At 49.9% G+C, this 15,374-nt stretch overlaps 1 protein-coding gene across 3 annotated transcripts in view; it reads left to right on the forward strand.

The window, feature by feature from the left end:
* Positions 1-575: 575 nt before the first annotated feature.
* Positions 576-15,374, forward strand: part of CACHD1 (cache domain containing 1) — a gene marked incomplete at its 5' end in the record, with an annotated part of 94,330 nt that continues 79,531 nt past the window's right edge. For 2 of the 3 annotated variants that reach the window (XM_084527666.1, XM_084527668.1), the window contains one exon: positions 577-991. In XM_084527666.1, the coding sequence (XP_084383792.1) occupies positions 746-991 (246 nt within the window). Of the gene's footprint in view, positions 992-15,374 lie in introns of all 3 variants that reach the window. The other variant, XM_084527665.1, reaches the window with a different exon arrangement.

A 15,374-nucleotide genomic window follows, 5' to 3' on the forward strand; every position in this document is an offset into this window, starting at 1 on the left:
CAATCTGGGATTCTGTGATTATAGGAAATATCGAGGCTGTATTTATTGTATCGAGGCTGTATTTATTGTATTTTATCCACCAGGAGCCGGCAGCGTGCGCTGAGGGGCAGTCACACGGCTTACACGAGGCACGGGCAAGAGCATGAGGGCAGATGGTGAGGGATCGTTAACTTGTGGAATTTCTGCTGCAGGACACACCAGGCTCGGAGGAAAAGTTATCTGAGCATGTAGCGGGGCCGCTGCAGGTCGGGTGGGTTTAAGAACAGCGCAGACCCTCGAGGTTTTCTGTCAGGGCTGTTAACGGCGCCAAGCCATGAGGGTGCCGCACGCCTTGGAGCTTCAGCCTCAAGGGCTGGGGTGTGCCCAGGGGGAAGCAGCACTGGTTTAAAACACCCGAAAAATGACCAAAAAGCCACCAAGGGAGCTCGCCAACTCCCCAGGTCGCGGCCCCTCAGCGCGCTCCCCGCGGCCTCCTCAGGCGGCGCGGGCGGGCGGGAGGGAGGCGGCGGCCGCTGAGGGGAGGAGCGGGGAGGGGAGAAGGGGCCCGGCCCGGCCCCGCGCTGCCCCCGGCCGCCTCCTTCTCCCCGCCGCCACTCGGCTGCCGGCCCCGCCGCTGCCGCTCCTCCCCTGCTCGGCGGTTTGCGGCTCTCCGCCGCCGCTCTCCCCTCAGCCGTCCCCCTTCTTCCTTCTTTCCCCCTGCATGGCGGCCGCCCCGCGGCCCTAGGCAGCCCCCCGGCGCGGCAGCATGGCGCGGGGCGGAGGGCGGCGGGAGGAGGCCGCCTCCTTCACCACCTCCTCCTTCACCACCACCACCGCCGCCGCCGCCGCCTCAGCCGCCCGGGGCCGGGGGCCGCTGGGCCTCGTGTGCCTGGCGCTGCTGTGCGGGCTGGGAGCCGCCGAGGCGGAGTTCGCCATCCTGGAGGAAGCGCAAGTGGTGGCGGCGCAGATGAGGAAACTGGCCGCCGAGGAGCTGGGGGTCGTCACCATGCAGGTACGGACCCCCCCTTTCCCTCTTCCCCGCTTCCTTCTCTTCCCTTTTTTCCCCCTTTTTTTCTCCTGCTGCTTTTTTTTTTTCCTCTTTCTTTGCAAACTTTCCTTCCCGAGGGGCTGCTTTGCTTCGCCGCCCGTCTCCTTGCCCCAAAAAGAAAGAGGGAAAAGGGCCGAGCCCCCCCTCACCCCCGGGACCCTCACGGTCCCCGGGCAGCCCCGGCCACTTGAGGGGGGAGCAAACGCGGTTGGAGAAAAACCTAAAAACCTCCCGAGCTGAAAGGGAGACGCTTTGATGCGGTCAGCGGGGGTCTGTACCCAAATGGCCTTTTATCTGCTCCCAGCCGGCCCCATCCCGGCACCTCCCGAGCATCTCGGTGTGGGGCCGCGTTGTGTCCAGGGAAGCGCTGAGGGAACGCGGCTCTGGGCTGGGAAGGGGTTGGGTTGAGGTGGTTTTGTGTGATGAGGGGGGTTATGGACGTACCCAGCTCAGGAGAGGCGCTTTGGCCGCCCCCCACGGCTGTATTTCGTCCCCCCGCGATGGTGGAGCGCTGCTTGGGGGAGTTGGGGCGCCACATCTGGCTTGGCATCTTTAAAAATAAATCAACAATTTAAAACAACTCAATGTGATCGTCTTCAACGCATATGGGCTTTAAAAAAGCAACTTGCACAGTAGTATACACAAGCACGGTGCACACTGTGCCGTGTAGGGGTGAGGAGAGCCCCGACTCCCCACGAGTCACTTGTCCTGGCTTGGGATCCAGCCGGCTGCTGGTGCACAGGGGTGCAAATAACACCAAAATGCCTTATTTACTATTAGTTGGCTATTTAAGGCCCCGAAGTAACGTAATGCGGTGAAACTGGTAGTTAAACTCTGAAAACCCTTTTCATACCGAGCTCTATTTTTATATGCTTAATATTTTGGCTGCCTCGACTCCCATCAAGCTAATGTGCAGCCTGTCCTTTGCTCCCGCCCGTAACATTATTACAGCTGTTTAAGATTAAAAACCGGTGGAAACGAGCCTCCCCCGATTTTTAGAAGCTTCTCTGCTGACCTCCTGCAGTAGAACAAAAAATGTTATGACATGTGTCACTGCAGCCCGTGGTTCGTGCTTGATTTGAGGGTAGAATTTGCCTAAGCCTGCCCAGACGGGGCCGGGTGTAGCTGGTGTGGATTTCCCCTCTTCTCTGCTCGTGTGGGGCTGTGGAAACCATCGGAGCACACGCGGGTGCTCGCCGTGGTGTGGCTCTGCCCAGGGGTAAGGGAGGCTGGTGGGATTTTGGAAGAAGGGAGGGGGCTTTTGTGCTTTAATTGGACCTAAACCTCCGGGTGTTGCCCTGGTTTTGGAGGCAGGTCCAAATGGGGCCAGCGGGTGGTTGGTGCCTGTGGCTGCGCAGGACAAAGGGAGCGAGCGGGCAGAGGTGGGAGACATGGATAATTATGGGATGACACTGGGGGAGATGTTTTGGGGAGGTAGGAGGCAGGTGAGAAGGAGGGTTAATATCCAAACACCTGGCAGCTGTGGTTTTATTCAATTCCATACACTGCAGAGGGGGAAGCGGCAGGACTGAAGGCTGCTCTTGCACCCTGCTGTCACGCTTTGGTCCTCCTCGGTTGCAGCTCCTGCTCTGCGCGTCCTGGTGCTAGGCAGGAGGATGTTACCAGCTGCTGGAACGGGACCTGCGTGTGGGAGAGGGCTGTGGAGGAAGGGTAGGACTGAGCCGGAGAGGAAACATCCAGTGGGTGGCGGAGCAGGTGGAAGTGCTTACTTCAAGAGAGGGAAGGTGAGAGGGTGGTTGGGGTGTGTCTGAGCTCAGGGAAGAGTCTGGGAAAAGAGAAAACTGTAAAAGGAGCCTCCGTAAGCGAGGACAAGGTGGAGCCTACAGAGCAGGCGTTAGAGGAGCAAGTGGAAGAGGTAAGAGGAGATCCCCCAAATTTCTGAGCCTTACACGCCTGGGAAGAAGGGCAGGGTGTGATGAGTATGGAAGCTGGGAGATGGAGAATGCGTTGGATTTCTGCTGGAGCAGTCAGGCAGCGCTATAAACAAGATCCGTCCCGTCTGCGCAGTGTCTACTTCCTGTCCTGCCTTCTCCTCTACCAGAATTTCACGTAATTAGTGCAGCAGTAAGACGAGCTCGGTGTTTTTAACCTAATCGCATTACTTTGCCCTGTTGGGAGGAACCAGATGCGCGTACATCGGCGTCGTGATACTGGCTGAAGCCACGGGAAGAGCGGGGATGAGAGATTTCTGGTGCCAGCATCGCCCTGACAATTGTTTTTGGCACTCGCAGCCCAGCTATTTATAGACGTGTGCTGAGTGTCTGACTGGTGCTTCTAAGCAGTGCTTTTTCTCATACCTGCGAGTGCTCTGGTTGCACGTATCAATTTGTTCCTCGCTGGGGCTGCGTGGAGCAGCTGAGGGTGCAGAACTGCGGTGTGGCACCGCGGTGTTCGCCAGCTGGGAGCCCTCGCGTGCTGCTGAGCAGGAGATGCGTGGGCTGCTGCCTCTGCTGGGCGTTACAGCTCGTGGTGCTGCTCATGGGAGAGAGATGTGGGACGGGATGTCCATCAGTAGCCTGGCTTCTCGCTGGCACCTCTTTATTTCCGTTCCTGTGCTGTAGGACAGCTCTGCGAGAGCCGCGCTCAGTGCCGGTGCCGTGCTTAAACGCTGCGTGGATCGTAGCATGGGTTCCTTTATGTGCAAATGTGTGCCCATCTTTCTGCACGGGGTGAGCTGGTTAAGTTTCCCCCAAAAATTCATCAACGCTGCTTCCAATTTAACCAGGAGAAGCCCCAGCACAGCCTTCATTCCTTGCTGTGCGGTGACAAAGGCAGGAGGAGCAGGCTCCGCGTGGCGTGCGGGTGGAAGGATGCGACGTAGCCGTGCAGAAGACGTTTGCTGTTCTCAGATTCAGCGTTGTTGTTCCTAACTGCCCGTACTGAAGTAATCCAGCGCCTGGGAAATGAAATCCAAAGGAAGATGTCTTTGTGCCGAGATGCCTTTCTGGTGCGTGCCCCCCAGCTGCAGCGGGGCTGGAGCAGGGAAAGGCGCCGCTGTGCGGGGTGTGGGCTCTGCTGGCTCACCTGCGGGCAGGTTACTGTTGGGGGGAAAGAAATGCGAAGAAATTGGGCTGTGCACCAGCGGCAGGATGCAGGTACGGTACCTAAATTACATGTAACCATCATCATCTTTTTTGTTAGCGAGAGTGCGTGGGGACGGTGGCCCTATAGTTATCACGAACAGATCTCGGTTTGGCAGCAGACTTCAGTGGTAATTACAATTTTTAGCACCTCTTTATGCTAAAATTACAGCAAAAATGGGGGCTGTGTCATGACCTCGTGTACCAGTGGTGTTTCCCTCGGCTCCGTCACCTGGCCAAGCTTATCCCAGGCTTTGAAATTACAGAGTAGTCGCTGGTTGAGACAACCAAAATTCTTCGGCCGGGAGGTGAAGGCAGGAAAAGAGTAAGTGGGAACTTGTGCGAGCGTTTGGTTTGGTGTTGGCAGGATTTAACCCTCTGAGTGGCGCGGGGCACACGAGGTGAGAACTATTGAACCGCGCTTTCTTGGTCGCGTTGGGCAAGGGAGCATCTCCGCCTACAAAATGGGGATATAATGCTTTCGGTGAGAGTTGAAAGGATTAAGCAATGCTTTGAAGATGAAAAGCACTGTTAAGTGCTTTTATAACTTTCAAGATACACGCTGATGTTTCTAGCCAGATAGTAACAAAAGTTATAGGCCCAGAGGGCCTTGAATATTTCTGAAGACAGCTCTGCCATCTGAATCCTTTACGCTTACTCTGTGAAGGAAGCAGAGCCCTTTCTTGTCATCTGTTGGTTGGAAGACGTAAATGGGTTTTGACTGTGAAGACAGCAGTTTGCTGCCCGTTTTTTTCCGTGCTCCCTAACTGTGGTGGGTTTTGTTGTTTCGTTTTTGTGTTTTTATATTAATACTTGCTCAGATGACGCAGCGACGTGTAAAAATAACGAGCAGCGTAGTGTGTGCTTCTGCAGGCTGACTGGCAAACGTATTCTGTTCATTTTGCTAATGCCTCGTCCAGCCGTGTGTCCTTCCAGACACCCAGACTGAACGCAGACCAGAACGGTGCAGCAACAAGGAGATGGCCCGGGGTTCCTGTGGGGACACCTTCCTTCTGAAAAATCCACCTTCTTTGAAGATTTCTGGGTGATGGCAGAGTCACAGTCACAAGAACCGTCTGCTTATTGAATCTCTTGGAAAAAGAACACTGACAGAGTACAAATATGTATTTTTTTTCTAGTGGGATGCTCTTCTGGTTACTGACACTGGATTTACAGCTTGGCAGAGAGAAATCCCATTTCAAGCTGCTCTGCAGACCAATTGAAATACCAGACCTGTGGTTCTCCACCCCTGAAATAAGGGCTTCATACACCTCCCCCCTAATTTCTATAAGCATTTGCAAATAAACCAGTGGGTGACTGGGAGGTTCTTGTGCAGCAAGTGGCGTAAAACGCTGCAAGTCCTCAAGCATTGGACCCAAAACCTGGGCATCTGCGGACAATTTAGAGCCCTCGACCAAACGACAGCACAGAAAACTGCTTCCATTTTTTTTCCTTTTATTTTCAGGTTGATTCCAGCTTGTGAAATTGAAATACAAAAGGGAAAAAAAAAATAAGGAAGGCTGATAAATGTTTGAGTGGATCCTTTCTGCAATTTGGCAGTAGTGCGCTGCAATAATTACAGAGTAGGAATCAGTGGAGTAAAATCTCATCTGGTTTACATGATTATGTCTTGGTTTGAATCCAGCTACGCCAGCCTTTTTCAAGGCTCTGTGAAAGCCCAAGACTGCGGCAGTTTTTCATCCTGTTCCACTCGGATTCTTTTTTTTTTCCAGCATGAAACATTTCCAAAAGCTCCAGCGAGGTCCTGGTGGAAGCGCAGGGAGGACGGTGGCGCGGAGGAGACCGCATCTGAATTTTTAATTAGGCTTTGAGTTGTTTCTTCAAAGCGGCGAGGCATCGTTAGCGCTGTACGCCCGGGTGCATTAGCAAAGACTGACATTTCGCTTCAAACAGGGAGAAGGCAGCTGTCCTGGGCAGATAAAAGTTGCCGGATGCAGCACGGCAAGGTGGGGCGGCAGATAATGAGCTGTCCCCCTGCACCGAGGACCCCGCCGGCCGTGGGGGGACGGAGGAGTCGCTAGCGGGAAGGCATCCGAGGGAGCCCCAAAGCAAGGGGGAATCTCTCGGCTGTGGCAGGGCTGATAACACGTAGGTTAAGAAGGCAGAAAGGTAAATACAGTGTGTGGTAGCCAAATTTTCTTCCTAGGATCATTCAGCAGAGGAGGAGTGGTTGGTGCCTGGTGGTCCTGATGTAGCAGAAGCTGCGATAGTGCCGGTGGCTTGACCAGGTGTTTGTGAGAAGAGCTTTAATGCTTAACTCTCAAGTAAAGTTGAATGTTTTCCACCTTATTTCAGATGGAAAGGCAGGATACGCTTGGGAATAGGAGGAGATACAAAGTATTGAAGGATTTTATTTTATCAGTTGTTTTTTTATGTTCATGGATAAAAGGATTTATAAATTATTCGCAGAGTCTTTTATTTAACAGTTCCTGTTTTCTGTTTATCAGTTATTGATGAAGAAATTAGAGGGGAAAAAAGCCTGGAACCTTATCAGTTGTGCATGCTGATGTGGAGGAGTGCCTGGCTGTAAGGAAGCATCCCACATTTCCCCATTTCAGGAAAGTGAATTCTGTGGCCTCAACTCATGGCTGTGATGCTGGGAGGCTCGTGTGTGATGCTGACTGCTCACGGCAACCTGACGTGTGTCAGGGTGCGTGGGAAGCTCTGCTGGGGACTTCTGTAAGGGCTCGATAACGTCCCAGGAATCATTTATTTCCATGTGGTTAAATAGCAAAATAGTCACTCTGGGTTTTTCTTTTTTTTTTTTTTTTCTGAACATGGGTAATATAAGTGTCCTGGTTTCAGTTAGGACAGAGTTAATTTTAAAATTTAATTTAAAAAAATCTAAGGAACGCTTTTCTTCTATCAGTTTTGGTTGTGTATGTCCGAAATTCTGGCAGTTTTACCTAGCAGCTGTGCTACCTCTTCTTGTATCGTGGGCTTCACACTGAATAAAGCAGAGAACTGAAGCACGGAGCGTCGCTGAGCGCTCTGCAGTCACTGCTTTCCTGGAGCTTCTTGCAGTTGCATAATGTGCGGTGTTAATGAAGTCTGAAGGGACATCCTCGTGCTTTCTTCCCCATGGAAAACAGAATTTAATGCTGATATTTATCCAGCATCTGTCGTTAAGCCGTGTGCCTTTTGCAGTATGGGATCGAGCACGTGCTAAATCATTGCTGGGACCCTGCACTGCGTGTGTCCTTCTCCGGTCTGGATCTTTGTGAGGTACCGTGCTGATTTTGCAGAGAATCGGAGCTGAATTGTGAAATAATGCCAGTGACAAATCAATACCGGTGGTTTCCGGTGCCACGGGAGGGTTTTCCCCGAGTCACTTTTATCAGCTGCGGGCGAGGTCTCTCGAGAGTCTCCCGAGTGATTTTGCAAAAGTCTATTTGCACAATTCCAATCGTTAGTAAAAACAAACCATCACGTCTCCTTTTACCAGCTCCTCAGCCAGAAGCAGCTGATAAAACCAACTTTTCGCTGGTGTTGTTTCCCTTTAAACACAGCTTTGCTCCGTTTTGACTCTGCGCTTCGAGGCTGCAGCCGTTCTTCTAGCAGAGAAGGAAAACCAGAGCACACTGAGAAAAGCTGCGATTTCACTTCCAGCAGTATTGTAGGGCTGTCTAGCGAGTGCTCTTTGTCCATTTTTGGCCCTCTTCTGCACGTACTCCTGTGATACGAGAGGAATTTTTGGCTGTGCTTGCGATTGTCACAGGTGGGAATAAGGCCAGGGAAAAAGCCTTTAAAACAGACACATCTGGAAGTTCCTGTGAAAGCTTCTAGAAGCTGGAACTCCTTAAGCAGAGTTTCTGGTGCACGTGCTCTGCTGGGGTTGCAGGAGGATTCCTGCGCTGCTTTTGTGGATGCCAGACCGAGAAAATCCCCTGGAAGCTGTGTTCCCAGAGGCCTCCCTTGGCAGCTCAGTGGGTTTCCTACAAAGCTCGCTTCGCGGCCACAAGGAGGATGAATGGAAGAGGCAACGTTACGCTCCTTACTCTGATGATCGGTGGTTTTTTTACACACCAATCAAGGCTGCAATTTGGTTATGTATTGTTGCTTGGGGGTGTATGTGAAGAAGCACTTAATCTATTTCCTATTTTGTTGTTAATGAGCGTTTATTTGGATTAAAACCAAAGTTGTGGAAACTACGTGCCACCTGCTTCAGTCTTAAGTTTTCCAGTTTTGATTGGTACAGCCTTAGTAGCACGTATAGTGCGAGCTAAATAATAATAATTATTATTTTGGAAGTTGTTTTTAAGTCTGTTGCATCTGCAGGTGAGCTGGGCAGCACAAGAGCGGGGTGGTAGCACCACGACCCTTCGGGGTGGTGCCTTCGTGACCTCCCTGTCTCCAGTTCAGCTCCTGGTTCTCCGACTTTCTGCCAAGGAACTACGAGAAATATTTCCTCCTGAGCCATGCTCCCACCTCAGAAGCAATATCGAACGCAGCAGGGGGAGGTGTTTGTGGTGTTGGGGCGGAGGGGAGAAGGTGCAGATTGCCCAAAATATTATTGTGGTGGGAGCCTGCCTGCCTGGAGGGAGCTAGGGCTGGAGGCAGCTCAGTCTCTGCCGTGATGCTGCAAACCTTCCCGGGGCTTTGGGGGATTTGTGTGCATGGGGGCGGCTGCTCTGTACGCACAGGACTTGCTCAGTTTTTGCCCAGGCCCTGCTGTGCCAGCCCTGCTCTGTCCTCCCCTGCTTCTCAGACCCATCTGTCCTTCGTGGTGTGATTATGGGAAGCTGCTGAGGAAAGGACAGGTAAAGTGATGCATTGTGCTGAAAAGCTGTGGTAGCAACGTGCCTCTTAACGATGTTCTTCTGCATTTAGAGGCTCCTGAGCTCTGCGGTGCCTTTTAGTTGCTGGAAAACAAAGGAACCCGAATTATGTTGGGCCAGGTCTTACAGAAGGCTGCCCTCCTGCGTGTGAGCAGCAGTCGGTACCAAAATGGCTTGGGAAGTCATATGGGATGTGTGACTTCGGTTTTGGAGACCTAAATACCATTTGGGCAAAAAGGCAGGCTCTCTCCTCGTTATGAAACGTGTGAGACAGGAGAAAATCCCCTCCAGTGGAGCAGAAATTACAGCTGAGCTCATTGTACGTGGTGGGGGCTCACCCAGCGTGAGCTCTGCAGGCTGAGCTGCTGGCACAGGCAGCCCGTTGGCCAAACCAGGGCTTTACGAGCAGGATTTTTGTGTTGCATGACAAGCAGGTGAAGGATAAAATAAAAAAAATATTCAATTTAAGAATAATACATTAACATTTTTATCAATGAAAGGACATTTAATTTAAATATGCTGCAACCGAGGTCCAGGCATTTAGGCTTCCTTGGACGTATTTTTGCCCAGAGAATTTGATGCAACGTGGATTTTTGTAGTTGCCCTTCATTTTTCTCCCTGGTGGCTCTCCTGGGCTTGCCTGGCGTGATGTGGGATTTATTCCCTCGCTCTGGTTTGATGGAGTTTGGCTACAGAAAGCGATGTACGGGGAGAGCTGCTCTGCCTGGGGCTGGCAGGAGGACGGGGATGAGCGCTGGGGCTGGCAGGCTTGGCACGGCCCCCAGCTGTGGGCAGGCACCTGGCTTTAAACCACAAATTTCAAAGTCTCTGCTCTGTTCGATTAAAATTAGGAAGTGTTATTCCTGGATGCGCGCTCTGGTGGTTTGCTTGTTGGAGGCCGTGATTTAAAAAAAAAAAAAAAAAGTCATATTTGGGAAAAAGTTAATAAATATATCGCAGAGGAGGGAAATGCTGGTTCTCAAGCTTTTTGAGCTCTAGATTAGCTTCACCAATGTCAGGTTTGCAAGTGCCTAGTGCCATTTGGAAGCCCACCTTCCCTCGTGCCTTACTGCTTAGGTGTGGGATTTGGGACAAGGTGAAGGCTGTTTTTCATGTTAATTTCTTAGTTTTGACTGAAACTGAGCTATAGCTGCAAATTTTAATCTCTGGCTCTATCCAGCAACGTCCTTCCCCTTTGATTTTATCACAAAGCTCCATTCAGTTTTTAACAATTTAGATACAGGCCTGCTGATAATGCTGCATTAAAACTTGTGGGTGCCAGGCCAAAATGAAGGAAAAAACCCTAATAGCAGATAGCTACCCTAATAGAAATGACTGGTCATTTGTTTCTGTTCAGTAAGGAATTGGACCTAATGAATTTTAAAACTGTCCTTCATCATGTCACCTACGTATAATTTTGCATCCCCCTTCATGTTTATGCATTTATTCAGTAAGTTGTTAGCTGTGAGTCTGGAAATACATCAAAAAACGACATTCAGGACACGAGAAAAAGCAGCATTTGAAAGTCTGAGGTTGCAGTGACCGAGAATAGAATATCAGCCTCCCAAAATAAATGAAAGCCAACATCTGTAGCCACAGATCTCGGGGTTTGAAGAGGAGGATTTCTCCTGAAGGAGCAGAGGAGCCCTGAGAAGGGAAGGGAAGGCTCCAAGTCGGAGGTTCCTCAACCTGTCTGGAGGTGCAGGGGGCGATTTGGGCTCCCAAGAAGTGATGCTCTTGTTCTAGGGCCCTAAGTCTGATTGCCTGTGTGTCCAAAAATATATTTAAAATACTGAAATCTTACCCTAGTAAGTCTGTGGGCTGGTTGCGTGGCTAGCTGCGGATGCTGCAGAGGCCGTTGTGTGAAGCTGGACTAAAGCCATACCCATGCTGCTGAGGGTTGTCAGCTTGTGGCCTCGCTTTGATGCAGAAAGGAAAAAAGGTGGGTTCTGTTTTCCCTGTTTGGTTGAAATAAATAACTTGGTTTTTGCCGGGTCTGGCAGGAATTTTTATCTACCTGACTGAGTCGTTCAAACTCTTGGGAGATCCCAGTGGGTAAAGGAAAGGGAGAAAAACGTAGGAAGGGATGTGATGGAGAAGAAAGATAAGATGCATGTTGCCTGCTTTGGTTTGGGTGAGAGCAGGAACAAAGGGCAGCTCACCAGCTGATCCTCGAGCCACCAAGGACAAGCAGGATCCACATCAGTCTTTTTTTGAAGCTTCCCATTGCCAGCCTACCAAAGCAGGGATGATTGTGACTTCCCCACAGCCTGTCTTGGGACGACAAGAAGTGACCGGAGCAGGGCAGGACACCCCAGTGTCCTCTTTTCCCCTGTGCCCAATGGAACAGGTCAGTGAAAAGTTGGCAAAAGCACTTCAAGAAGGGAGGGCAGGAACTGCTCAGTGACTTGTAGCGGACCTGCAGCACCCCAGCTTTTGGGGTGCCTTCAGTCCGAGCGGTGGTGACGTGCAGTGGGGTTTTGCATGACACCCCAAAGACCCCGAGGCAGAGGATCCCAATATCCGAGCATCGTATTTGGTGCAGGTACACTGCTAGGGCTTGACTCCTCCGCTCCATTTCCTAGCTGAACAGTGCCAAATTCAGTGGGATCATGGCCAGAGGTGCCTGCGTGTCACCAAGTAATGAAATAAAAGCATGAAAACACGCAGAGTGCGGCTTGGCTGTCACTCGTGGGTGCGAGACCTGTTTGAGTATTGCTACAGAGGAGTTACGAGGCATTCCCAGCGACTCGTTTTAAACCCCAGTTTTCTAGTAATAGACTTAAAAATCTTATTGTGCAGTTGAGTTAGTGACTGAGTCTTCACTTTATAATCTCTTTCTAAAAATGTATGCACATTAACAGGACGTATTTAATAGACACACTGCCTAGATGAAAGGGCGCTTTGTGGAAGGAGGCTTTTGTGCATTTCTGGATCTCTCAGCAATTCCTGCGGAGCTTCCCAAGTCTGGCTGACACAGAATGGCAGAGGAAAAGACCTTCTCACTTTCAGCTTGAATGGAGAATAATGGGGAGCCAGAGGGGAGGGGGAGGAACCCCGGCTCCGCAATGCAGAGGTGATTGCTGTTGGCACTCATGAGCCGAGCATTTAACACTTTTAGTTCTTCCTACCCCCAGCTGGGGCTTTGCATTTGCAATGAGCTCGCTGCTCTCCTGGCAGTAAAAGTGGCTCTGAGTCAACAATAGCAGCTTCCCAGCCCGGGGAAATTGAGACAACTTTTCTCAGCCCAGGTATTCCCCCCCCTCTTTTTTTTTTCCTGATTAGGTCCAAGGATTAGGTTTGTCTGTAGTGGCCGTTTTACCAACATAGCATTTTATTTATTTCTTTTTAATTGAGATCTGATGTTATCTTTCATCTTCTATTTAATCCATCAGCTGGATTTCGGTATTTTTTTCTATCTGTGGTGTACCACAGATTCCTGGCAAGGGAAAGGTTTTCCTTCGCGAAAAATAAGGTTGCAAGCACACAGATGCCTTCAGTTTGACCTGGCAAACGTCTTCATGAGAGCGAGAATCTAGCAGGCATAAAATCAAGTTCCCACTGAAAACTAGCAAAAAGACCTAAACTTCAATAAAATAAATAAAACGATGAACTGAAGCTCTCCGATAAACACATTTCCTTTTGCAGCTGCTGGTAATTTCTGTGCTCTGTGGGTTACAGAGAGAGCTTCACCTTAATCCCATTGCAAGAACGACGCGTTCCCAGGAAATGCATTCCAGTTGGAGAACATCTCATAGAAGATGCAGAGGTTTTTTTAGATTTTTTTTTTCCTTTTTGAACAAAGGCCATGCCCTTTTAATTAAGGTGGTGATGCCCCACAGATGTGATTGAAGTTCTTTGGAGTAAGGTTTCTGCTATGGTCAGGTGGCTGTCATCTCTTCATTCTTTCATCCACGAACTCAAACAGCTTTCAACACATCAGCGTTGGTCTAACTTCATTTATTTTTTCCCTTTCCTTTTTTTTTTTTTTAAGTCAGCCCTGCCTAAAGCAGTCCCGCAGTTGTGCTAAAGCCTCGCTGGAGTAACCCAGTCTTTGTGTCCTCTCATCTGTCAGAAGGTTTTAATGAGTTTTCATCTATGACTGCAGGTATTGCTTCAAGGAATCCCAAATAATGGCTGAGGATGAGCAGAATTAGGTCAGTGGCTGGCTTGAGTTGAGTGTCTGGAGGTTCCCCCGAAGCATAAAGGAGTTGTGACACGGCTGAGAAAAAAAGCTGAGGACTGGGCTGCACCCAGGTAGATTAAACTAGTAATGAGGAACATACATGGCCAAAGTGAGCATGAAGCCAGAGGTGGAAGTGGCAGTGGGCAAGACAAATTTTTCTTCAATATCTTCTTGCCAAAGAAGAGCTCTTGCTGCAGCAATAGTGAGCTCCCAAATCCTTGATTTTAATCCATCTTCCCAGAGGAGGGTCCCTCTCTGTCTCTGTTAGATTCCATTTAACTGTGCATTTGGAAACGACGTGACATGGATAAATGTGCAACCTTCAGCATTTGTTTCTCTCTTTTTCATCAGAACAAAATAAAATCTGGCGCAGGACTGAAGTCCCTAAGCCATTGAGTATTTTTTTTTCTTTTATTACCTTCATTTACCACCCAAGTTAGAAGCTCCGTGGTTCACGAACTCTCCCATGTGTTTCAGTTTTGAGTGCTGGCCTTTGTCAGACAGAATGAGCGTGGACTTTTTGAGAGCACATTGTTGTAGCAGGTTAATTGAAAAATGAAACGAGGAGTTAATTTCTTCAGGGTTCCGAAATTGGAGATGGCCAGCACTGATCGCTGTTCCCCAGCACTGTGGATGTTGTTGGCCTGGCAGTTTTCTACCACACAGAGGTCTGGCTCCAAATTTCTCCTGATTCGTAGTTCCTTAAAGCCATGCTGTTATTAAAAGGAGATTAATTGAACCGAGATTAATCTCCCAGATGAGAGCTGTGTGGTGTTAGATGACAGGCAAGCTTTGCATTCAGAGAGTGTGGAAATTAAGTCACTTCTGGTTAATATTGCAGGAAGGTTGGCCGCAGCGCCGAGCAGGGATGCCCCAGCGATCTCAAGTAGTCAGCTTGCTTCTAGCACCGTGCATGCAGGCTCCTGAGAGAGATTTGTGTTGCTGGCACTTGGTGGGTGCAGACAAACAAACAAGAAGACGTGCTGCAGCGCTGCAGGTCGTGCTTCGCCCCGTGCTCCCTGTCTGCATGGGTTCACACCGCACACGTGGTGGTAGCTGGTACCTGCAGCTCTGGGGTACTTGTGAAATTCAGCAAGCCTCGAGCTGCGTTGGCAAAAGCAAGAGGTGATGGAGATTGTCAGTTTGTGAAAGGAGGTAGATGGAATAGACAAAGCACGTGAAACTGAAGGGCTGTGGTAACAACCCCCTGCACAATTAGCTGAGCCTTTCCGTCCTCCTTGCGTAGCAGAATGCTTAGGTAAGCACAGGGCGTGCTGCTGGTGTACTGTGAGCTATAAAAGGCACACGGGCTCTGAAAGCTGAAGAGTTTTTCTGTAAAAATTTCATTAATTTCATTGCATATTCAGCACAGCAAAAAGCAGCTCACGCAGGTACGACTTCGGTGCAGGCGTTGTGTCCTGATTTTCATTTACTTCAGTTTAAGGGATGGTTACTTGAAGGCTGCATTGAAAAGCAGGTCCCTGGTTTGTCAGGTGAGTATTGCTGATGGAGAACCATTTTTTTTTTTATCTCCTTTGTGCTTTGCAGAATGGTGTGAGCGGTGTTCAGTATTTGGCACGACAGAAAACCCCGCTATTAGCGTTGTTGTTATTTTATTTTTGGGACTAAATGCTGGAACAGGAAATGACCCCAGCCCCAGTTTCCATGGCTCCCTGTCACTTGAATCCAGTCTTCAAGAAGATGAAAGGCCAAGGCAGCCTTTTGATAGTGGGCAGCTAATTGGGTGGCTGATAGAGACGGGGTTTTATGTGGGGGGAAAAAAAGGAGAAAAGAAGCAGAGCAGCTGTGTTTCAGGACATGTGGATAATCCCTGATAAAACTCCCCAAGGACAAGGAAGTATAGTAGTGCCGTAACGAAAGGAAAATTAAAAATTACTGGAAGTATAAACGTGGCTTTGGGAGTCGGGGGAAGCTTAAATTTGAAATAAAATCCTTCTGAGCCAAAGGTGCTGCTAAAGGATGGGTTTGTGGTGGGAGAATCAGAGAATCTCTTGCTCCTTGCAAAACATGCTGGTGGTTTTTTGGTTTTGTCTGGGCAAATCCCAAGAAAATGGGGTTCAGGTGCTCGCTCCCTGCTAGGGTTTCTCTCCCTGTTTCCTTTGCTGGTCGGGGTTAATGCAGCTGCAGTCACCGTGGCGGGCAGCAACCTTCCGACACGTGGCAAAGGTTGGTTGGTTTCAATAGGGTGAAATACGTGGCAGAAGGGCTTTGTAGATAAATTGTTTGAATTCAGGTAGTAA

The sequence above is a fragment of the Aythya ferina genome (assembly GCF_964211825.1).
Source record: "Aythya ferina genome assembly, chromosome: 8".
NCBI classification, from domain to species: Eukaryota; Metazoa; Chordata; class Aves; order Anseriformes; family Anatidae; genus Aythya; species Aythya ferina.